Below are 25648 nucleotides of genomic sequence, written 5' to 3'. Positions count from 1 at the left end.
GGTTTAATCCTATTTTACAGACAAAGTGGGGTTTAAGATTGTGGGGTGATTTATGTCCCTATTTGGGACAGGGAGTGTGTCTGACCTGATTAGCTTGTATCCACCCCAGCGCTTAGAACAGTGCTATTCACTCAGTAAGAGCTTAACAAATACCCTTATGATTATTAGTATCTTCTCCAACGCTTAGCTCAGTGCCTGGCACATAGTAAGCACTTAAATACCATTAAAAAACAACAACACGGAGGACAACCGTCCTGTGCAGAGCACTGTAAAAAACTGTTGGGAGAGAACAACCATTGTTCTCGTCCGTCCGTCTCCCCCGATTAGACCGTAAGCCCGTCAAACGGCAGGGACCGTCTCTATCTGTTGCCGACTTGTTCATTCCAAGCGCTTAGTACAGTGCTCTGCACATAGTAAGCGCTCAGTAAATACTATTGAATGAATTGAATGAATGAATGAATGAATGAACCATACAGTTAGTAGACATGATTTCTGGCCTCAAGGAGCATCAAGTCAGGGCACTGTTTAAATCCTATTTTACAGACAAAGTGGGGCTTAAGATTGTGGGGTGATTTATGTCCCTATTTGGGACAGGGACTGTGCCTGACCTGATTAGCTTGTATCCACCCCAGGGCTTAGAACAGTGCTATTCACACAGTAAGCGCTTAACAAATACCCTTATGATTATTAGTATCTTCCCCAGTGCTCAGCTCAGTGCCTGGCACATAGTAAGCACTTGAATACCATTAAAAAACAACAACACGGAGGACAACCGACCTGTGCAGAGCACTGTACAAAATAATAATGTTGGTATTTGTTAAGCGTTTACTATGTGCAGAGCACTGTTCTAAGCACTGAGGTAGATAAAAGGTAATCAGGTGGTCCCACGTGAGGCTCACGGTCTTAATCCCCATTTTACAGATGAGGTAACTGAGGTCCAGAGAAGTTAAGTGACAGCTGACAAGTGGCAGAATCGGGATTCGAACCCATGACCTCTGACTCCCAAGCCCGGGCTCTTTCCACTGAGCCATGCTGCTTCTCTACTGTTGGGAGAGAACAATACAGTTAGTAGACATGATTCCTGGCCTCAAGGAGCGTCGAGTCTCATGGCAGATGGACGGCAATCCTGGAAGATTCTCTTCCCCGCTCTAGTAATAATAATCATTATTATAACTTATAATATCGTGGCATTTGTTAAACACTCATTCCGTGCCAGGCGCTGTACTCGGCACTGGAGTCTATACAGGCAAATCAGGTTTCCCTGTCCCACGTGGGGCTCACGGTCTCGTTCCTTCTTTTACAGATGAGGTAATTGAGGCACAGAGAAGCGAAGTGACTTGTCCAAGGCCACACGGCAGACGAGTGGTGGAGCCGAATTTGGCACCAGGTCCTGCTGACTCCCAGGCCCTTGCTCTATCCACTAGGCCGTGCCGCCCCTGAGTAGCAAGGCTCTTCGCCAATATCCGGATGCCCTCATGCTTTTCAAAATAATTAAGAATTACACATCCCCTTGCGGAAAGGCCATAATATTTCCGAACTTTACAGAACCCAACAGATCTGAGAGCCCCGTTTGTTCTGGTTAGAACCTCTTCAAAGCCCTCCAGAAACCCTTGGTCCCCCAGGGAGCCTTTCCTAATTAATGTCTAAGCTACACAGATGATACCCTCTCTATTTGCTAAGCAAATGTATATCCACAACCTCCCCTAGCACTTCCGTACCTCCCTCGCAAACAATCGATCGGTCAGTGGTCCTTAGTTAGCGCCGGCCGGGTGCGGAGCGCCGTACTTAACACTGGGCAGTGGACAGTGCAACAGAGTTGGTAGACGTGGTCCCTGCCCACGGGGAGCTTACAGTCTGGAAAGGGAGACGTCGGGAATATGAATAAAGAGTTTATAGGTAAGAGCCGTGGGGCTGAGGGCGGGGCGGCTATCAAATGCCCAAAGGGGACGGATCTAACTGCAGGGACGACGCAGAAGGGAGAAGAGTGGTTAATCAGGGAAGGCCTCTTGGAGGAGATGTGAACTTAATTAGGCTTTGACAAGGGGGGGAGCGCTGGTCTGACGTATACGGAGTTGGCGGGGGGTGATTTTAGGGCGGGGGGGGTGGGGGCAAGACTGACGAGATGGGGGCACAGTGAGCAAGCCGGCTCTAGAAGAGCGGAGTGTGTGGGTCGGGCTGGACTAGGACATCAGGCAGGTAAAATAAGAGGAGGTCAGCTGATTGACCGCTTTAGGCGATGATGGCGAGGGGATTTTCATTCATTCATTCAATAGTATTTATTGAGCGCTTACTATGTGCAGAGCACTGTACTAAGCGCTTGGAATGGACAAGTCGGTAACAGATAGAGACGGTCCCTGCCCTTTGACGGGCTTACGGTCTAATCGGGGGGAGACGGACGGACAAGAACAAGGTTTTGTTGGATGTGGAGTTGGACGGGCAACCGCGGGAGGTTCTCGAGGAGTGGGGACACGTGGACTGAAAGTTTTTTTGGAGAAAAATGAGCCAGGCAGCAGAGGGAAGAAAGGACTGGAGTGGGGAGAGACTGGAAGCCAGGAGGTCGGCGAGGAGGCTGATGCAGTAAGCAAGGCGGGATAGGAGAAGTGCTTGGATTAGCATGGAAGCAGCTTGGATGGAGAGGAAAGGGTGGATTTTGGCCATTCATTCATTCATTCAGTCGTATTTATTAAATGCTTACTGTGTGCAGAGCACTGTACTAATCGCTTGGAAAGTACAATTCAGCAACAGATAGAGACAATCCCCGTCCATCAGCGGGCTCAGAGTCTAGAAGGGAGAGACAGAGGACAAGACAAAACAAGTAGACAGCCATGCCTTGAAGGCTGAACTGATGGGATTTGGTGACAGATTGAAGATGTGGATTGTAGGAGATAGCAAAGCAGTGCAGCTTAGTGGAAAGAGCACGGGCCTGGGAGTCAGAGGACTCGGGTTCTAATCCCAGCTCCGTCGCTTGTCCGCTCGGTGACCTGGGTCACTTGACTTCTCTGCGCCTCAGTTCCCTCATTTGCAAAATGAGTACGCAATTCCCGTGCTCCCTCCTACTTAGACTGTGAGCCCCACGTGGGACCTGTATCTACCTCAGTGCTTAGTACAGTGCTGGTCACATAAGTGCTTTACAAAACTCACAATTATTATTCTTATTATCATTAGTAGTAATAAGAAGAATATCTGTAAGCTCACTGTGGGCAGGGAATGTGTCTACCAACTCTGTTGTATCGTTATATTGTACTCGCCCAAGTGCTTATACAGTGCTGTGCACACAGTAAGCTGTCAATAAATACACTGAATCATGGACAAGGCTCAAGGGTATGAGCTTGTGAAACAGGGAGGTTAGTAGTATTGTCTACAGTGCTGGAAAAGGCAGGGGAAGGGGAGGATGCGGATGTGAAGGTGAGGAGTTCCTTTTTTTGAAAGGTTACGTTTGAGGCGTCAGCGGGACATCCAAGTAGAGATGTCCTGAAGGCGGGAGGAAATGCGAGACTGCAGAAAAGGAGAGAAATCAGGCAGGGCTGGAGATGTGGATTTGGAATCATCCACGTAGAGATCGTAGTTGAAGCCAAGGAAGGAATGGGTTCTCCGAGGGAATGATGGTAGATGGAGACTAGAAGGGGACCCAGAATTGAATCTTGAGGGACCCCCACAGTTCGGGGATGGGAGGCAGAGGAGGAGCCCACGAAGGAGACTGAGAATGAGCGGCCCAAGAGATAGGAGGAGGAGCAGGAGAGGACAGGGTCAGGGAAGTCTCCCCACTATTATGCATTCTATGACTTAAGCACTCTCTTGTATACGTAGATATCTCCTTTCTCCTCTTCCTCCAATATGAAAATGATTTACTGTCTCTTCCCTGCTAGACTGTAAACTCCTTGAAGGCTGTGGTGTCTATTAAATCTATCGTACCCTCTCAACGGCTAAATCTGGGGCTGTAGAGCCCCGCTCTGGATCATACGTGGAGAGTTTCCAGTCCTCTACCAGTCTCGACTACGAGAGGGAGAGTGAAGCCGAGGCCTGTCCGTTCCATTCCTAGCTTGGCCAGTGGCTAGCGAGCGGCGGGCCGTCGGCTCCAAGGCAAAACTCCGTGCCGGGCAGTAGCGGCACCGGAGAGAGTCGAGGGCGGAGACTCAGGTTTACTGCGCGGAAGGCGGCGATGGTAGACCACTTCTGGATTTTTCCCAAGAACGCTCTTTGGATCTGCTTCCAGAACGATTGCGGATGGAGAGCGGGACGTTCTAGGAGAGATGTGTCCGTGGTGTCGCTATGGGTCGGAAACGACTCGACGTCATAAGATGAGATATAGTAGAGGCTCAACAGATACAATTGTTTGATTGATGGGGGTGAAAGCACCTGTTCTCCCTCCCACCTTAGATTATGTGCCTCATGAGAAAAAGAGGTTGTGTCCAACCTAATTATCTTGTATCTACCCCAGCACTTAGGACAGTGCGTGGCACAGAGTAAGCACTTAATGATTGCCATTATTAATAGTGGTGCTAATAATAATTGTAATAGTAGTAGTATGTTGTTGCTATCAATAGTGACACAGAAGGCCAAAATTTGAAAAAAAGCTCCATTTTCACTGCACTGTGTTGTAGAAGCTTCTTAATATATCCTTCCAATTTTGAAAATAGCATCTATCCAATCAAGTATTTTCATCTGTCCAGGCCTATTAAAGTGACATGAGGGATATTTTCACTGGACCGTCTTGTTACTGAGCAGATGTTAACTAGATTGAATAATGTTCTTTGCAAACCGATGCTCCTTTTAGCCAAATGCGCATCTATTTTCATTCGGGGGGGCGGGGGGGGGACACGTGGCCATCTGATGGACAAATGCTATAAGAAGCCACATATAAACCAGTTCAACCTATATTTTCCGTTAAGTCTCCGTCGCAAGTCCACAGCCCGGCTCTGGGAGTCAGGAGATCTGGATTCCAGTCTTGACTCAGCTTCTTGGGGCCGGGCCGTGGGATGGAAAGGTTTCTGATTGGAGTAGCACCCGAGTTTTGTTACTATCATTTAATGTGAATTAACTGTAATGTATCTGTCCTTCGAGTTCAAAGAAGACAAAGCTGACCATGAGATTCAGTCAATCTTAATTTATTGAGCGATTACTGTGTCTAGAGCACTATACAAATGTTTGGGAGAGTTCAGTATAATGATATAACAGACACATTCCCCGCCCACAATGAGCTTACAGTCTAGAGGGAGAGACAGGCATGAATCGAAATAAATAGATCAGTCTATAAATAATAAATGTCGTGCTGCTTCTCGAAGTACACCTCCATCCATGTAGTATTTTCAACTAAAATGATTTTTTGACTGTTTTTTATTTTAAACACGCCTCCGTTCTCCCTTTTCGGTCGGCGTGCAAGATGAAAATATTAAGTTGTCGCCCGTGCCTTTAGCGGAGACCTTAACGAACCCCATACCCCTTTGCCTTTGAACTCCTCCGGTTGAGGTTCTGGCTAATGTTCAAATCGATCCAATTAGTTTCATTAAGTAGCAACATATTTCATTGACTCTATATAATCTGAATATAGCATGCGTAACGATGGATAAGTAGGGGATGAATTATTTACACGTGAGCTACGGGCAGTCATTCATGATGTCCAGAGAAGCCACAACTGATAACAATGAATTGGATGGCAGTTGGACCAAGTTCAGAGTATTCATTCATATTTATAAAGTTTTCCTCAACGCGCTAACCACGCTGCAAGATCTCAGATTTCCGAGATGTTCTTAATTGGCCAGAAAAGCATATTTATTCTCTCAGAACCAGCAGAAGCAGCAGCAGCTACTAGAGAAGAGGGAGCAGCCAGAAGGGTAGAACCCTTTTTTCCTTTGTATTTTACTGGAACTACGGTAAGCTCGTTGTGGGCGGGAAATGTGTCTGTTTATTGTCGTATCGTACTCTCCCAAACAGTTAGTACGGTGCTCTGCACACAGTGAGCACTCAGTAAATATCGTTGAATGAAATACGACTGATTGAATTCAGTGAGTCGATAGGATTTATGGAGCATTCACTCTTTGCAGAGAACTGGAGAGTAATAATAATAATAATAATGATGATGGCGTTTGTTAAGTGCTTACTATGTTCCAGGCACTGTACTAAACACTGGGGTAGATACAAGCAAATCGGGTTGGACACAGTCCCTGTCCCATGTAGGGCTCACAGTCTCAATCCCCATTTTACAGAGGAGGGAACTGAGGCCCAGAGAAGTAAAGTGACTTGCCCAAGGTCACAGAGCAGACGAGTGTCGGAGTCGGGATTAGAACCCGTAACCTTCTGACTCCCAGGCCCTGGCTCTATCCACTATACTATGACCCGACCCTTGCTCTCAAGGAGCTTGCAGTCCACTCTGTGAAGAGCACTGTATTAAGCACTTGGGAGAATGTGTTGGAGTTGGCGAACTCAGTTATATTTGGAAGCAGCATGGCCTAGTGGATAGAGCACGGACCTGAGAGTTGGAAGGATCTGGCTTCTAAACCCTGCTCTGCCACTTTTCTGCTGTGGAACCTTGGGCAAGTCACTTCACTTCTCCTTGCCTCAGTTTCCTCAACCGTAAAATGGGGATTCAGTACCTGTTTGTCCTCCTACCTAGGCTCTGAGTCCCACGGGAGACAAGGGCCGTGTTCAGCCTGATTATTTTGTATCTCCCTCAGCGCTTTGGACAGTGCTTCACACATACTAAGCACTTTACAAAAGCTGCAAAAAAAAATAAAAAGAAAAGAATGTGCCTGAACCAGAATTAGAACCCAGGTCCTCTGCCTTCTAGGCCCATTCTCTTTTCATAAGGCCATGCTGCTGCTCATTAATGGTCGATATAAAAATGTTATGTCTTCACCTTCATCTCTAGAAGCAGTGTGGCTTAGTGGAAATAGCTCGGGCTTGGGAGTCAGAGGTTGTGAGTTCTAATCCAAGCTCCGCCACTTGTCAGCTGTGTGACTTTGGGCAAGTCACTTAATTTCTCTGTGCCTCAGTTACCTCATCTGTAACATGGGGATAAAGGCTGTGAGCCCCAAGTGGGACAACTTGATTACCTTGTATCTACCCCAGTGCTTAGAACAGGCTTGGCACATAGTAAATGCTTAACAAATACCATCATTATTATTATTATTATTATAATCATCATCTCTATGGGGATGATTCCCAAACTCCATCTCCAGCCCTGAGCTCTCTCATCCTCTACAGTCTCGCATCTCCTTCTGCCTTCAGGACACCTCTACTTGGATATCCCGTCGACACTACAAACTAAACATGTCCGAACCAGAACTCCTCAGCTTCCCACCCAAACCCTGTCCACCCCTTCACTTTCCCATCACTGTTGACGGCACCACCATCCTTCCCATCTCACAAGCCTGTAACCTTGGCATTAGCCTCAAGTCCTCTCTCTCTTATTCAACCCACATATTTAATCTGTCACCAAATCCTGTTCGTTGAGACTGTAAGCCCATCAAAGGGCAGGGACTGTCTCTATCTGCTGCCGATTTGTCCATTCCAAGCGCTTAGTACAGTTCTCTGCACATAGTAAGTGCTCGATAAATACTATTGAATGAATGAATGAATGAATGAATGAATGAACGAACCAACATGGCCAAAATCCACCCTTTCCGAACAGTTACCATGCTAATCCAAGTATTTATCCTCTCCCACCTTGATTATTCATTCATTCATTCAATTGTATTTACTGAGTACTTACTGTGTGCAGAGCTCTGTACTAAGCGCTTGGAAAGTACAGTTCGGCAACAGAGAGAGACAATCCCTGCCCAACACTAGGCTCACAGTCTAGAAGGGGGAGACAGACAACAAAACAAAACAAGTAGACAGGCATCAGTACCATCAGAAACTCTGTCTACCTCCTGTCTCTCCCCACTCCAGTCCTTACTTCACTCTCCTGCCCGGATCATTTTTCTACAAAAACATTCAGGCCATGTTTTCCCACTCCTCAAGAACCTCCAGTGACTGTCCGTCCACCTCCGTGCCAATCAGAAACTCTTCCCCATCGGCTTTAAAGCCATCCATCCCCTTACCCCGGCCTACCTCACCTTACTGCTCTCCTACTCCAACCCAGCCCTCACACTATCTCCTCTAATGCTAACCTTTCATTTGTTTGTTCAATCTTATTGAGTGCTCATTTGTGCAGGGCACTGTACTAAGTGCTTGGGAGAGGACAATAGAGCAATAACAGACATATTCCCTGCCCTCAACGAGCTTCCAGCTTAAATGCTGTACGAGACGGTGCCTCGAACTCATCTGTTTCACAGCCGACCCCTTGCCCACATCCCGCCTCCGGCCCGGAACGCCCTCCCTCCTCATATCTGACAGACAATCACCCTCCCTCCCTTCGAAGCCCAATTGATGGCCCATCTCCTCCAAGAAGCCTTCCCAGACTCAGTCCTCTTTTCCCCTTCTCCCATTCCCTTCTGCGTCACTCTTTATTCACCCTTCAGCCCCACACCACTCATGTTCACATCTATCACTTATTTATTTATATCATTGTCTGCCTCTTCCTCTAGCCTGTAAATTCCTTGCGGGCAGGGAAAGCGTCTACCAACTCCGTTGTACCGTACTCTCCCAAGAGCTCAGTACGGCGCTCTGCCAACAATAAGCGCTCAATAAATGCGGTAGATTGACGGATTCTTATGTGTGGCTCTTGGTATCACATGAGCTGGCTATGTTTACACACACACATCCACACCCTCTCTCTCTCCCAAACACCCACGCAAATACAACACATACGCACAAATGTTTCTTTAACAAGTTGCCATTTGTTGTGTTCATTCACAGTGTCATTTCCAACATCTGCCATGGGCTGAAAAGAGAGCAGCGTGTCTTGCCTTGAAATGTTATGCATCTTTCTTTCCCTGTTTTGTCCACTTTAGACCGTATGGGGTGGAGGGACCCAGAAAGGGAGAATACAGTTGGGGTTGCCGGACTTTTTCCATCCCGTTCGATCTCTGGGGAACCATGCAACCACCCCCAACTCACGAAAATCTAGCGTGTTTTCTCCATTTAGGCAGAATGTGTGTTCATTTTTATGTGTGGATTTTAGTACCTTTCATAATGACATTTTACAACCTAAACTTCTGGCTCCTCCATTGAAAATCCGTGGCGGTTCACACATCTAATTTCAACCGGGTTCTGCTCAAGGCCCTAACACTCCAAGTCAGTTTAATAACACTGTTTGGCGCTGTCTCTTCGAGCTGCTTAAACTAATTAATGCATTTGCTCCCTACAGGGTGAAATTGAGTTTTCAAATACATTTCTAAAATGATGTGCTTGATTGCTAAATATCGCATTATTTGAGCAATATCTCCTAACGGATGGCACCGTATGAGAAATAGTTTCCCTGAAAAATTGACAGCGGTGTCGAAAATGTTTGATAAACTCTATCCGCATATAGGGCGCGTAATTGTTTTATGACACAATCCTTTTCCACTTGAGAAGTAAGGTACTCAATAATTTGAACATCATTTCTCGGAAACGAGGTTAGGAGAAACCATCCCCGTGCCCCAGATAAATTCACGCACAGACTCTCCTGCGTTTTCCCTGCAATCGATTGTGTTTGTTGAGCGCTCACTGTGTGCAGAGCACCCTATTAAGCACGTGGGAGAGGGTTCTACAATCGATCGATCCGTCGGCTTTATTGAGCGCTTACTAGGTGCAGAGCACTGTGCTAAGAGCTCGGGAGAGGACAAGTTAGAAGTGGAAAGTTCCACCATCCTCCGCCCCTCGCTCGCTCTCCTAGACACACACACACAAACACAGTGTGAAAAGACAAAGAACTAAGCAAGGAAACTGCCGTTTACCCCACAACCTGGATGGGGATATATTTGTTTTTAAGCTTTGCTGTCTTTTCGAGGCATCCGCCGACGTTACGGTGAAATCTCAGGGTCCGCGAGGTTAATGCCGAGCCAGCCGGCTTTGAAAACGAGGTAGAAACACTAGTCATATGGAAGAGTGTGATTTCCAATGAACCTTTTCTAAAGAAATCACAGTCAACAAAATCTGTTTGCCTAAGGAAACTCTTCCAGCAATGAGCTAACTAACTTGACTTCATGTGTGCTAATGAACCTTAAGCTGGTAATGTGTTTCTTCAGTTAAATTGATTCATGAATTTTGAAGAGAACATTATCTAATGAATTTTCTTTGAATAGAAAGCAATTAAAAGAACAAATCGGTCTGATTAACCCCAAAGTCACCCTACTGCCACAAATGGTGTATAGTTTGAAATTATATCATAAAAAACTGGAGCAGATTTGCTATCTTTCTGCCCTCTACTAATCCATGTAAATTAATGAACAACAAAGTTAATTTCTTCGATGACCTTTCTCTAGTATCACCTGGATTATGCTGATGTTTAATTTGCTTAATGTTATAATAAAGACTAAACAGATTTTTTTTTTTTCGGTGATGTGATTATCAGTCCTTTCAGTGAAGAAGCGGTGCCGATTATTTAATACGCATGTAATAGTGAGCGTTTCCGTCATCGAGTCGCTCGTTACGAGTTTGGCAGGAAGTGTAATTAGCGGTCAGGCGGCTAGTTACGAATAAACAGGAAATCGCTCTGATCTGGGCAGGGGTCACTTCGCCGACGGTAGGTTCGAAAGCACGGACTCTCTCCGCCTCCCGCAACGGAAAAGCACAATCCCGCCTCTCGGTCCCGGACATTTCCCTCGTAAAGACGACGGGGATCGAATCCAAACACCCACCCCCGAAAACCGAGGGTGAGAAGGCCACGCTTTCGGCATTCATTCACTCCCCTCTTTGGCGGGAGGAAGAGCGGTCGCAATTCGGTGCGGTTAGTCGATTAAAATCGGAATAAAGTTATTTTCTTTTCTCCCCCCTCCCCCTCGCCATTCATTAAAGATGTCCGTAGCCAAGGTCGCAGCCGGGCCTTACGCTTTCTAATGTCTGGAATTCTGAACAGTAGCCGGAGGGGGTATCTCGGCTCTATAATGCAGGCGAGGATGAGAGCCAGTGTGTACCTCTAGGGCTTCGCTCCTTCTGCGTCCCAGCTGAAGTTGGAAATTAACTAGTAATACGAAAGGTTGGAAAATAGGTACTCAGCTAGTCATTTCTCCTCTTATTAATTGAGCACTGCTCTAATTTCTACCGCGCCCATTTAATGCGGAAGCCTCCGCCGACCGGGGCCCCGCTCGGGTCGGGACGACGACGCTGTGGTCGGCGTGCGTTGGGCGTCCGCCCTGGGCCGAGCACTGTGCTGAGCGCTGGCGTAGATAGAGCTCAATCTGAATGGACTCGGTCCCCGTCCCACTTGGAGCGCGCAGTCTGAGAGAGAGGGAGGAAGGGCGTTTTAGCCTCATTTTATTCGCTCATTCATTCGATCGTTCGTATGCGATTGAATGAATTTATCGGGCGCTTGCTGTGTGCAGAGCACTCTACTAAACGCTTGGGAGAGGACAGCAGAACAATAAACAGACACATTCCTTGCCCACAACGGACTTACAGATTAGAGAGGGAGACAGACATCAGGATAAATAAATAAATTACAGATATAAGTGCCGTGGGGCTGGGAGCGGGGAGGAATAAAGGGAGCTAAGTCAGGGTGACGTGGAAGGGAGTGGGAGATGAGGAAAAGTGGGGCTTAGTCAGGGAAGGCCTCTTGGAGGAGGTGGGCCTTCAATCAGGCTTTGAAGGTGAGGGGGAGTCATTGTCAGACCTGAAGAGGGAGGACGTTCCGGGCCAGAGGTGGACGTTGACGCGGGGACGGCAGCGAGGCAGGCGAGATTGAGGCACAGTGAGAAGGTTGGAATTAGAGGCAGAGGCAAAAACGGAGACCCGGAGAGGTGACGACGATGATGGTATTTGTTACGCGCTTACCGTCTGCCGAGCGCTCTTCTAAGCGCTGGGGTGGATGGAAGCTCATCATGGTGGGCCCAATCCCTGACCCAAAGGGGACTGAGGCCAGGTCACACAGCAGGCCAAGGCCGAGCTGCGGCAAGAAGCCAAATCTCCCGGCGCTCTGCGTCTGGGCCTCGGCCCCTCCCGGTTTTGACAGGGTGAGAAAATCTCTGGGCCTGAGTCTTGTGGGTTATGGGGGTGTGTGTCTCCATCGGTCAATCAATCCATTGTATATATTGAGCGCTTAATAATAATGATAACGATAATAATTAAAATAACAGGTGTTTGTTAAGGGCTTACTATGTGCTAGGTACTGTACTAAGGGCTGAGGTGGAATCGAGCCAATGGGGTTGGACACAACCCCCGTCCCACACAGGGCTCATGGCCTTAATCTCTATTTTCCAGATTATCCACATATCCCACAAACACACACACACACACACACACAGACAATCTTTTACCTGGTTGGATAATGATGATGATGATGATGATGATGGTGTTTGTTAAGCGCTTACTATGTGCCAAGCACCGTTCTAAGCGCTGGGGCAGATGCACAGTAAGCAGGTTGTCCCACGTGGGGCTCACAGTCTTCATTCCCATTTTGCAGATGAGGGAACTGAGGCACGGAGAAGTGAAGCGACTTGCCCAAGGTGACACAGCAGACAAACGGAGGAGCTGGGTTTAGAACCCATGACGTTCTGGCTCCCAGGCCCGTGATCTACCCGGCCCGTGATCTACCCATTACTCCACACTGCTGTTTTCCCTCCTGCTTTGCCTGGGAGTCCCCTTTGGGATGGGGACTGTGTCTGACCTGATTATCTGGTATCTGGGCCAGTGCTGGATGCAGCGCTTAGCACACAGTAAGCCAGCTGGTCAGTCGTCTCCATTGAGCGCTTACTGTGTGCGGAGCACCAGACTGAACGCTTGGGAGAGTACGACACGGGAATACGCAGACATTTCCTGCCCACAACAAGCTTCTGGTCGAGGAGCTTTACACACAGTAAGCGCTCAATAAATACAATCGATCGAATGAGTGAATGAGAAGACTTATAGTCTGAGCACCTAATCGCTACCATAATAATAGTGGTATTTGTTCAGTGCTTACTATGTGCCAAGCACTGTTCTAAGCACTGGGATAGACACGAGGTAATCAGTTTGTACATAATCCCTGTCCCATATGGGGCTCACACTCTTAATCCCCATTTTAAAAAGAGGTAACTGAGGCACAGAGAAGTGAAGTGACTTGCCCAGGGTCACACAGCGGACGAGTGGCAGAGCGGAGCCCAGGTCCTTCTGACTCCCAGGCCCGGGCTCCATCCGCTAAGCCACGCTGCCTCCAGAAAATAATAATAATGTTGGTATTTGCTAAGCGCTTACTATGTGCAGAGCACTGTTCTAAGAGCTGGGGTAGTCACAGGGGAATCAGGTTGTCCCACGTGGGGCTCACAGTCTTCATCCCCGTTTTACAGATGAGGGAACTGAGGCACAGAGAAGTTAAGTAACTTGCCCACAGTCACACAGCTCACAAGTAGCAGAACCGGGATTTGAACCTATGACCTCTGACTCCCAAGCCCGGCTCTTTCCACTGAGCCACGCTGTAATAGTGGTATTTGTTAAGCACTTACTGTGTACCAGGCACTGCGCTAAGCACTGGGGTAGATACAAAATAATTGGCTTGAGCACAGGCCCGGTCCCACACGGCGCTCAATCCTGATTCCCATTTTACAGATGTGGGAACTGAGGCCCAGAGAAGCGAAGTGACTTTTTACAGATGAGAGAACTAAGGCCCAGAGACGTGAAATGACCTTTGCAGGGTCACGCAAAAGACAAGTGGCAGAGCCGAGATTAGAACCCACAACCTTTTGACTCCCAGGCCTGTGCTCTGTGTTCAGAGCACCACATTCAGCAGCTGGAGAGAGGACAGTATAACAGAGTTGGTAGATACGCTCCCTGCCCACAGCGAGCTTACGGATGGGAGTGGACTGTCTCTCGCTCAGAGAAGCGGCATGTCTGAGTGGGAATAATAATAATAATAATAACGTCGGTATTTGTTAAGCACTTACTATGTGCCGAGCACTGTTCTAAGCGCTGGGGGAGATACAGGGTCATCAGGTTGTCCCACGTGAGACTCGGGAAGAGCCCGGGCCGGAGAGTCAGAAGGTCCTGGGTTCTAATCCCGAGTCCGCCACTTGTCTGCTGCGTGACCCTAATGAAGTCACTTCACTTCTCCGGGCCTCAGTTCCCTCATCTGTAAAATGAGGATTAAGACTGTGAGCCTCATGCGGGATACGGACTGTGTCCAACCGGATTTGCTTGTGTCCACCTCGGCACTTAGTACGGTGACTGGCACCGAGTAAGGGCTTAACAAATACTACGATGAATAATAATAATAATGACGGTATTTGTTAAGCGCTTACTCTGTGCCAAGCACCGTTCTAAGCACTGGGGTAAATACAAGGTCATCAGGTTGTTCCACGTGGGGCTCACAGTCTTAATCCCCATTTTACAGAAGAGGTCACCGAGGCACCGTGAAGTGAAGTGACTTGCCCAAAGTCGCACAGCCGCCAAGTGGCGACGCCGGAATTAGAACGCAAGTCCGGGCTCTTTCCACTAAGCCACGCAGTTCCTACTTTCGTCGTCATTATCGTTCTCATTAAGTCTCTCGGACTCCCGGGCCGTGCTGGCGGTGAGGATGATGAGGCCGAGGATGCCGATGAGAGACTGGCCTCTTTTGTGCATTTCAGATTCCTTCACCAGGCGGGTGCTGCTGACACTGCTGGACCAGGTGAAATTTGGAGAGACCGTCTCCTACCGGCAACTGGCACAGCTGGTAGGCCGGGACCGGGCAGCCCGGGCCGTGGGCGGAGCGATGCGTGGAAATCCGGTAAGGGCCCGGGGAACGGCGGGGCACGGGGCGGGGGCTCGGACCGGCGGCTTGGGCCCACGATCCCTCTCCACCTCGCCGTCTGTCTGCCCTCGAAGGCTGGAAGCTCCTTGATTTTGACGTCTGTCTACTCCCCCTCTAGGCTGTCAGCCCGTTGGGGGCAGGGATTGTCTCCTTTTGTTGCTGAATTGTACTTTCTAAGCACTTAGTAGTAATACTAATGTTGGCATTTGCTACTATGTGCAGAGCACTGTTCTAAGCGCTGGGGGAGATACAGGGTCATCAGGTCGTCCCACGTGAGGCTCGCGGTTAATCCCCATTTTCCAGATGAGGGACCTGAGGCCCAGAGAAGTGAAGTGACTCGCCCACGGTCACACAGCTGACATGTGGCAGAGCAGGGAGTCGAACCCGTGACCTCTGACTCTGAAGCCCAGGCTCTTTCCGTTGAGCCACTCTGCTTCCCTGCACCCAGTACAGTGCTCTGCACACAGAAAGCACTCGGTAGATATGATTGAATTGATGAATGAATGGTGATGGCGATGACTGTATTCGTTAAGCACTTAGTATGTGCCAGGAACTGGAATAAACTCTGGGATGGATACGGGCAAATCGAGTTGGGCCCAGTCCCTGTCCCACGTGGGGCTCACTGTCTTACCGATCCCCATCTTACAGATGAAGTCACTGAGGCAAAGAGAAGTGAAGTGATAATAATAATAATAATATTTGTTAAGCACTTACTATGTGCCAAGCACTGTTCTAGGCACTGGGGCAGATACGAGGTAATCAGGTTGTCCCCCGTGAGGCTCACAGTTAATCCCCATTTTCCAGATGAGGTAACTGAGGCCCAGAGAAGTTAAGTGACTTGCCCACAGTCACACAGCTGACAAGTGGCAGAGCTGGGATTCGAACCCATGACCTCTGACTCCCAAGCCCGTGCTCTTTCCACTGAGCAACTCTGCTTCTCTTTTATTTTATATATTATTTATTCAAACTAATGTCTGCCCCTTCTCTCCCCCGCAAGCCCCCAGTAATCTCGTTATGGGCAGGGAACCATGCCATGAGAAGCAACATGGAATAATGGGTAGAGCCCGGACCTGGGAGTCAGAAGGTCATGGGTTCTTATCCTGTGTCTGCCACTTGTCTGCTGAGTGACCTTGAACGAGTCACTTCACTTCTCTGGGCCTCAGTTCTCTCATCTGGAAAATGGGGATTGAGACTGTGAGCCCCAAGTGGGACAGAGACTCTGTCCAACCCGATTTGCTTGTATCCAGCAATTATGTCTGCTAATTCTGTTTGTTCATGCTCTCCCAAATGCTGAGTACAGTGCTCTGCATGTAGTAGGTCCTCAGTAAATATCATCGATTGACCAATTATTTGATTGATTGTAATATTGGTTAAGCACTTACTTTGTGCTCTTCCTGGGTTAGATAGAAGATATTCAGATTGAACCCCGTCCCCAGCCCCTCTCCCTCCCAAGGCTCACAGGCTAAAGGGGTGGGAGAACAGGCATTTAATCCCTAATCCACAAAGAGGAAACTGAGGCACGGAGGAGTTGCCTTGCGCAAAGTCACCCAGCAGACAAGTGGCAGAGCCAGGGTTCGAACCCAGATCTCCTGACTCCCAGGCCCGGGCTCTTGCCACTAGGCCACTACGCTTGCTCTCTTAAGAGAAGCAGCGTGACTTAGTGGAAAGAACCCGGGCTTGGGAGTCAGAGGTCATGGGTTCTAATCCTGCCTCCACCACGTATAAGCCGTATGACTTTGGGCAAGTCACTTCACTTCTCTGCATCTCAGAGACCTCATCTGTAAAATGGGGATTAAGATGATGATGATGATGTTGGTATTTGTTAAGCGCTTACTATGTGCCGAGCACTGTTCTAAGCGCTGGGGTAGACACAGGGTAATCGGGTTGTCCCCCGTGAGGCTCACAGTTAATCCCCATTTTACAGATGAGGTCACTGAGGCACAGAGAAGTGAAGTGACTCGCCCACAGTCACACAGCTGACAAGAGGCAGAGCCGGGATTCGAACTCATGAACTCTGACTCCCAAGCCCGTGCTCTTTCCACTGAGCCACTTCTTAAGACCATGAGCCCTATGGGGGAAAAGGACTCTGTCCAACCTAATTAGCTTATATCTAGCCCAGCGCTTAGTGCAGTTCCTGGCACGTAGGAAGTACCTAACAAATGCCAATAAAAAAGGCAGAGACCGTGGATACCAGTGTTATCAATCAGTGGTATTTATTGAGTGCTTGGGATGTGCAGAGCACTGTACTAAGCACTTAGTAAATGCCATGGATTTATTTGGAGAGTACAATACAGTACCTCCCTCAGGGTTGCATCTGGAGAGTTTCCAGTCCTCTACCAGTCTCGGCTCCGGGAGGGAGAGTGAAAGAGAGGCCCGTCCACTCCGTTCCTAGCTTGGCCAGTGGCTAGCGAGCGGCAGGCCATCGGCCACGAGTCAAAACTCCCCCGTGCTGGGCAGCGGCGGCTGACATGTGGCAGAGCCAGAAGTATTCATTCATTCATTCAATCGTATTTATAGAGCGCCTACTGTGTGCAGAGCACTGTACTAAAATGCTTTGGAAAGTACAATTCGGCAACAGATAGAGACGATCCCTCCCCAACAACGGGCTCACAGTCTAGAAGGGGGAGCCAGACAATGAAACAAGTGGACAGACATCAACAGCATCCAAATAAATAAATAGAATTATAGATATACACACACAAGACTGTAAGCCCATCAGTGGGCAGGGATTGTCTCTATCTGTTGCCGAAGTGAACATTCCAAGCACGTAGTACAGTGCTCTGCACCTAGTAAGCGCTCAATAAATGCTATTGAATGAATGGAGAGATATAGATATATGAGAACCCAGGTCCTTCTGACTCCAGGCCCGGGCTGTGTCCACCGAGCCACGCTGCTTCTCATCTGCGATGTAGAGCGGGGCTGGCTTTCTGACCCGTGGATTCCGTGGTGATTTTTAGTGGCGGATTCGGAGAGAGTATTCAAAAACACCCGCTGTTCCTCAAGCGCTCGGCCTCCCTTCCCATCCTATTAATCCCCGTGAACGTCGGTGTCCAAACGTGACCTCAGTCGCTTACATTAGAGCGCGAGATTCCACAAGGGTTTGAAACGGTAATATCGAATGAAAACACGTGTAGAACCTTCATAACGGATCCGAATTCCCATCCGCGAGATCGTTCGCTACCGAAATCAAACAACGGGGATTAGTATGGATACCCTATTATCCATCGAGTTAAAAGCAGTTTTCCCTCGTGCAGACTGACACGGGCGTGGGGTCGAATTCCTCTCATGTGCTTTTGGAAAGTTTCCCTTCGACTTTGGGTCGCTCTACGTAACCCGTTCCGTGACTTTCAACTTTACAAGCCGGTGGAAAAGGGTCGGCAGGAGCGAAGAGTTGTGGAGCGCTTAGTAATAATCGTAATAATATTAGTAACAATAATGGTATTTGTTAAGCACTTATTAGGTGCCAGGCACCGTACTAAGTTCCGGGGTGGATACAAGCAAATGGGGTTGGACACAGTCCCTGTCCCACGTGGGGTTCTCAGTCTTAATCCCCATTTTACAGATGAGGGAACTGAGGGAGAGGGAAGTTAAGTGACTCGCCCAAGGTCACACAGCAGGCAAGTGGAGGAGCAGGATTAGAACCTATGACCTTCTGACTCTCAGGCCAGTTCTCTATTCACTAAGTCACGTAGTACAGCACTTTGCGCACAGTCAGCGCCAGGCTCCGCCGCTTGCCATCTGTGTGACTTTGGGCAAGTCACTTAACTTCTCTGTGCCTCAGTTCCCTCATCCGTTAAATGGGGATTAACAACTGTGAGCCCCACGTGGGACAACCTGATCTCCTTGTATTCCCCCCAACCCCCCGGCGCTTAGAACAGTGCTTTGCACATAGGAAGCGCTAAGCGCTTAACAAATACCACCGTTATTATTACTATTATTCATTCAATAGTTTTTATTGAGCGCTTATTATATGCAGAGCACTTTACTAAGCACTTGGAATGTACAAATCGGTAACAGAATGAAAGCAGCACGGTCTAGCGGAAAGAGCGCGGGCCGGAGAGTCAGAGACCATTTGGGGGGTATTTGGGGTACTTGTTAAACGCTTACTCTGTTCCAGGCAGTCACCTCGTCTTTAAAATGGCAACTGAGTCTGTGAGGCCCCTCGGGGGACATGGATTCTGTGTCCAACCCGATTTCCTTGTCTCCACTCCAGTGCTTAGTACAGTGCCTGGCACACAGTAAACGCTTGACAAATACCATAATTATTATTATTATTATCGTTAGTAGACATAGATAGTCCCTCCTCGATTGTCTCTCTGCCTGTCGGAGCTGGGGGACGAGGAGAAGAGCCAAAAGGCTGGGTTCACCAGGGGCGAGATGGCAGGTGAGAGCCGGGCTCCTTTTCCACCTCTGCCAGCTCCGCGGCCTCTCTGCCGACGTCTGCCGACACTCAGGACGATTTCCAGGAGCATTTGCCGTCCAGTGGCCTCCGACTGTCGCCTCTTCACGGTCCCGGCCTCCCCCCCGGGTGGCTAACACCGCCCCGTCTCGTCCTCACGCCGAATCCGCTAAATGCCTTTCGGAGGCGATCGATAGCCGGGACGGAGAGTTCTCTCTCTCACCTCTTTCCGAAGCAAACACATTATCGAGGAGCTCGTTCAGTCACAGATCGCCATGAGCATTAATGGCGGCCCGAGCCTCCCTCTGCCAGTCACCTAGACGGCTGTTGATAAAGATTTAGCATCATGTTCTGAGCGTCAAGAATGTCAGTAGCGTTGAACCATTTGACCAGAAGAAAAAAATGCCCGGCGAGATATTGATTCCAGCTTCTCAGTGTCACTTGTTCACCAGGATTTAGGTATTGATGAGGCTGTAAGTGAAAACAATCTGTTTCCTCGTGGGGCCGCTGCCCAGAAGAACAAAAGCAAAGTTGGAGCAAATATTCAGCTGCCGTTCGAGAATCAGAGGGTTCCCTTTATTGACGGGAGGCTCTTTGGCGTTCTTCCCTGGAAGGCAGATCTCTGGGTGTGGAAGTTTCAGAGAGTCGGAGACGGGAGCCGGGCAAGCGACGAATCCCCTTCGGAAGTGAATGGGATTTCCCAACGTGAAGATTTCAGTGGTGGGGTGATATTATGAGCTCCTTGGCTAGCGATAAAAATTACGTTTTATGCAGCCCGGGCTTTAAAGGAGAGGAAGCAGGGTGGCACTCCACCGAGAATGTCCTTAGGGTCCCAATAAATTTGGCCGAGGTTCATTATTTTAATAGCCTGCGAGCCGCCACCCGAATTACCGGAATGGAAGCAAGGTTCGGAGTGTTAAAATTAGAGATGTGCCTGATTTGCCCTAGATGCGGCACTTCCCGACAACAGTGTTCAGTTCCGAGCATCCTCCTTCTAGCAGGGATAATAACTGTGGCATTTGTTGAGCGCCTACTAAGTGCTGAGGACTGTGATAAGTCCTGGGGTAGATGCAAGATAATCAGGTCTGACAGAGTCCCTCTGCCACATGAGGCTCTCAGTCTAAAGAGGAGGAAGAACAAATATTTACTCCTCACTTTACACTCACTTTGCACTCACTTAGTTGAAGAAATTGAGGCACAGAGAGGCTAAGTGATTTTCCCAGGGATTCAATACCTGTTCTCTTTCCTTCCTAGCCCTTGAGTTTGTATCAGGCAGAGACTCTGTCCAGTCAGCTTAATTTAAGTCTATCCCAGTGCTTGGCACACAGTTATCGCTTAATCAATCAATGCTATTTATTGAGCACTTACTATGTGCAGAGTGCTGTTTTGAGTGCTCAGGAGAGTACAATATGACAGGATGCTTAATTTTACTATAATAGTTTTTATTACTTCACTTCTCCGTCTCTCCATTATATTCCACTGCCTATCTGCAAATAACTTGGCATTCGTCTCCACCGTTAGATTATTAATTTCTTTTAATGTCTTTCTCCCCTTCTAAACTGTAAGCTCGTTATGGGCAGGGAACGTGTCTATTCCCTGTTGAATTTACTCTCCCAAGCTTTTAATGCAGTGCTCTGCAAACGGTAAGTGTCCAATAAGTACCCCTGATTGAGTGAAGGCTCCTCAAGAGCAGGGGACAGTTCCCTGTACCCTCATTTTATTCTCCCAGGAGCTGTGAAATAATAACAACATGAAGAAGAGGAAGAATTGTGGTATGCGTTAAGCGCTTACTAAGTGCCAGGCACTGTTCTAAGTGCTGCGGAAGATAGAAGAAGAATCTGGTTGGACACGATCCCTGACCCACGTGGGGCTCACCGTCTTAATCCCCATTTTACAGATGAGGAAACGGAGGCCCAGAAAAGTAAAGGGACTTGCCCAAGCTCACCCAGCAGACAAGCGGAAGAGCCGGGATTAGAACCAGGTCCTTTGATTGCCGGGCCCAGGCTCAATCCACGAGGCCACACTGCTTCTCTCAGCCTACAGTGCTCTGCGGAGTATAGTGCTCCGCACTCACTGTCCACACCCCGAATGCGATGGATTGACGATCGATCAACTGAGTGATTGCTTTTTCGTTTTGTTTCAGTGGTATTTGTTAAGCATTTACTTTATGCCAGGCACCGTTCTAAGCCCTGAGGTAGATTCATTCAGTCAGTCAGTCGTATTTATTAAGCATTTACTGTGTGCAGAGCTCTGTTCTAAGCACTTGGAAAGTACAGTTCAGCAATAAAGAGAGACAATCCATGCCCACACCGGGTTTACAGTCCGGAAGGGGGAAGGCAGACGTCGAAATAGGAAAATAGGCATCAATACAAATAAATAGAATTATAGATGTAGACATTTATACATAAGGGCTGTGGGGCGGGGAAAGGGGAACAAGAGCAAAGAGAGCGAGTCAGCGTGATGGGGAGGGGAGGGGGAGCTGAGGAAAAGGGGAGTTTAGTCTGGGAAGGCCTCTTGGAGGAGGTGAGCCTTCAATAGGGCTTTGAAGTTGGGGGAGTGTGCTAGTTTGGCGGATGTGAGGAGGGAGGGCATTCCAGGCCAGAGGTAGGACGAGGTCCAGGGATCGACAGCGGGACCGGAGAACGAGGCCCAGTGAGCAGGTTAATGGCACCAGTGGAGCAGAGTGTGTGGGCTGGGATGGAGAAGGGGAGAAGGGAGGTGAGGTAGAAGGGGGCTCGGGGATGGACGGCTTTACAGTCGATAGAGAGGAGTTCTTGTTTGATACGGAGGTGTAGGGGCAGACACTGGAGATTTTTGAGGAGGGGGGGGTGACATGCCCCGAACGTTTCTGTAGAAAGATAATCCGGGCAGCGGAGTGAAATATGGACTGAAGCAGGGAGAGACAGGAGGTAGGGAGATCAGAAAGGAGGCTGATGCAATAATCCAGGTGGGATAGGATGAGAGATTTTACTAACGTGGTAACGGTTTGGATAGAGAGAAAAGGGCGGATCTTGGCGATGGTGTGAAGGTGAAACTGGCAGGCATTGGTGACGGATTGGTTGTGTGGGGTGAATGAGAGGAGTCAAGGATGACACCAAGTTTGCGGGCTTCTGAGACGGGAAGGATTGTGGTGCCGTCCACAGCGATGGGAAATATTAATGTTGGTATTTTTTAAGCGCTTACTATGTGCAGAACACTGTTCTAAGCGCTGGGGGAGATACAGGGTCATCAGGTTGTCCCACGTGAGGCTCACAGTTAATCCCCATTTTACAGATGAGGTAACTGAGGCACAGAAAAGTTAAGTGACTTGCCCACAGTCACCCAGCTGACAAGTGGCAGAGCCGGGATTCGAACCCATGACCTCTGACTCCCAAGCCCAGGCTCTATCCACTGAGCCACGCTGCTTCTCCAATGGAAATGGGAAATGGAAATGGGAAAGTCAGGGAGAGGACAGAGTTTGGGAGGGAAGATAAGGAGCTCAGTCTTGGACAGGTTGAGTTTTAGGTGGCGGGTGGACATCCAGGTGGAGACTTCCTGAAGGCGGGAGGAGATACGAGCCTGGAGGGAGGGGGAGAGAACACGGGAGGAGATGTAGCTTTGGGTGTCAACCACGTGGAGACGATAGATGAAGCTGTGGGAGCCAATGTGTTCTCCAAGGGAGTGAGTGTAGATGGAGAACAGAAGGGGACCAAGGACTGAAACTTGAGGATTCAGATACAAGCAAATCAGGTTGGAAACAGTCCGTGTCCTACGTGGGGATTACAGTCTTAACCCCCATTTTCCAGATGATGGAACTGAGGCCCAGAGAAGTTGAAGACGTTGTATTCATATCCGTCTCCCCCTCTAGACTGTAAGCTCATTGTGGGAAGGGAATGTGTCTGTCTATTGTTTTAGTGTATTCTCCCAACCGCTTAGTACAGTGCTTTGCCCACAGTAAGCACTCAATAAATACGATTAAACTGAATTGAAGTGACTTGCCCTTGGTCACCCAGCAGACGGGTGATTAGAAACAACATGGCATAGTGGATAGAGCCCGGGCCTGGGAGTCCAAAGATTATGGGTTCTAATCCTGGCTCTGCCAATTGTCTGCTGGGTGACCTTGGGCAAGTCACTTCACTTCTCTGGGCCTCAGTTCCCTCATCTGCAAAATGGGAATTAAGACATGGGACAGAGACGGTGTCCAACCCGATTTGGTGGTATGCTCCCCAGCGCTTAGGACAGTGCCTGGAATATAGTAAATCCTTAACAAATGCCGTCATTATTATTATTATTAACCCAGTTCCTCCCGACTCCCAAGGCCCGGGCTCTATCCTTTAGGCTGAGCCGCTTCTCACACCCTTATTCTCCTTCACAGATCGCCATCGTGATCCCCTGTCACCGAGTGATTCTCAGCAGCGGCGAGATCGGGAACTACGGGGGAGGAAAGGCGGCCAAAGAATGGCTCCTGGCCCACGAGAGACGCCCCAAGACCCAGCATTCCCGCCCGACTGGGAGCGGCCCGGCCCCAACCTCGCCTGACCCCTGAGCGACAATATCCGAGCGACACGGCGACGTAACGCAGCCTCCAAAGTGCAATGTGCAGTGGCCAGATTATATTAAAAATGCCGGCCGGGTCCTGAGGGGCGCCGAGCCGACGTCTCACAGCAGAGCCGTTCCCGCCTCCCATGATTGGGCTCACCCGTTTTGCCCGTCCGTCGTCCACCCTAGTTTTGTTCTATTTTTAACGTCCATTAAGGCAGGGATGAGGGAGCGGGAGGGACATCTCGACAGAGGGGAGGCGCGTTGGTCCATCCGCCCGCACCCCCAGGGAGGCTTCCGGCTGTCGGGAGGGGACCCGGCCCGGTGCTTTTCCTTGGCACCGAGATAAAAATGAAATGCACCATGGCATTTCTCTCTCTGTGCGTGTCTCTCTCTCTGTGTCCAGGCCGAATCTCCCAGTCCAGGGGAGGCCCGCAGCCTCCTCCGGCCTCCTTCGAGGTTCGAACGGGGGAGAGGGAGTTTTACTCCACTCAACGGGGCCTACCTCCCCCCGGCTTCCCAGTCCCCTCCAGAGGAAATGGCTATTGAATGGTCCGCTCTTCCCGGCTATTGTTAGAGCTAAAGGTGGGGCTCGTTCGCGGCTCCAGCTTGCAGACAGACAGAGCTTTGATCTTATTTTTATCACTACTTTCGTGGGGTTTTCTCTTCAGTCCGATTGGGAGGAATAAAGGGTTTGAGTCTCCCGAAGGCCACCCGCCGCCAGCCCACCACCAAATTAAAAAAGATAATAATCCAGGTAGAATGGTGATTTGGGTTGTGAGTGAAGAAGAAGAATAATTATGGTACTTGTTAAGTGCTTACTTTGTGCCAGGCACTGCACTGAGCACCGTACTGTACTAAGTACTAAGCACTGTACTAAGCTAACCAGCGAATGCTGGCTTATCCCCAGAGGGGGTTTTCAGAGGGTTATAATAATAATAATAATAATGTTGGTATTTGTTAAGCGCTTACTATGTGCAGATCAGGTTGTCCCACATGAGGCTCACAGTCTTAATCCCCATTTTACAGATGAGGTAATTGAGGCACAGAGAAGTGAAGTGACTTGCCCGAGGTCACACAGCTGACAAGTGGCAGAGCCGGGATTCGAACCCATGACCTCTGACTCCCAAGCCCGGGCTCTTTCCACTGAGCCACGCTGCTTCCCACTATTAATAATCAGGATAAAACCAATAATAATGGTATTTGTCCTGGGCTTAGAACAGTGCTTGGCACATAGTAAGCACTTAACAGATACCATCATTATTATTAAGCACTTACAATGTGCCAAGCACCGGGCTAGATACAAGTTAATCAGGTCAGACACAGTCCCTGTCCCACATGGGGCTCACACTCCTAATCTCCATTTTACAGATGAGGGGACTGAGGCCCAGAAAAGTGAAGTGACTTACTCAAGGTCACCTAGAAAACATGTGGGATTAGAACCCAGATCCTTCTGACTCCCGGGCCTGGGTTCTGTCCATTAAGCCACCGCTGCTTCTCTCGGAGATTCTCACTTTCGCCAGATTGACCAGGGGAAATTTCCACGTGGGTGGTGAGAGTAGAACGATTGAGACGTTAGAAAAAGCAGCAACATAACTCATTCATTTATTCATTCATTCATTCATTCAATCGTATTTATTGAGCGTTTACTGTGTGCAGAGCACTGTACTAAGCACGTGGAGAGTACAATACAACAATAAGAAAGACAATCCCTGCCCACAGCGGACTTACACGCACCCACCCCTGGCCACCTTTCCCTATCAGAATCCCACGGGGCGATTTCCAGCACCGATCATCGCAAACCCGGATGTCACAGAGTTGAAATAAATCTATAACTGGGGGAAGTAAGTACCATTTGGGACCTCCGAAGGGACTGATGTCTCAGGTCAACTTTAACCTTTCCCCAACTTTATTCCCCATCCCCCCCAACCGCCTCCTGCCGTTTTCGC

At 49.0% G+C, this 25648-nt stretch overlaps 1 protein-coding gene across 1 annotated transcript in view; it reads left to right on the top strand.

Annotated features, from left to right (window-relative positions):
- The window catches only part of MGMT (O-6-methylguanine-DNA methyltransferase), a 296061-nt gene extending 272232 nt beyond the window's left edge, over positions 1–23829 (top strand). The window contains exons 5-6 of the mRNA XM_029060618.1: positions 14619–14758; positions 23536–23829. Coding sequence (XP_028916451.1) covers positions 14619–14758; positions 23536–23706 — 311 coding nt within the window. The 3' untranslated portion in view covers positions 23707–23829. The remainder of the gene's footprint in view (positions 1–14618; positions 14759–23535) is intronic.
- The last annotated feature ends 1819 nt before the right edge of the window (positions 23830–25648 follow it).

This window comes from Ornithorhynchus anatinus, chromosome 3, assembly GCF_004115215.2.
Source record: "Ornithorhynchus anatinus isolate Pmale09 chromosome 3, mOrnAna1.pri.v4, whole genome shotgun sequence".
NCBI classification, from domain to species: Eukaryota; Metazoa; Chordata; class Mammalia; order Monotremata; family Ornithorhynchidae; genus Ornithorhynchus; species Ornithorhynchus anatinus.
The sequence above is the reverse complement of the archived record's forward strand: the minus strand, read 5'-3'. Positions and strand labels throughout refer to the sequence as shown.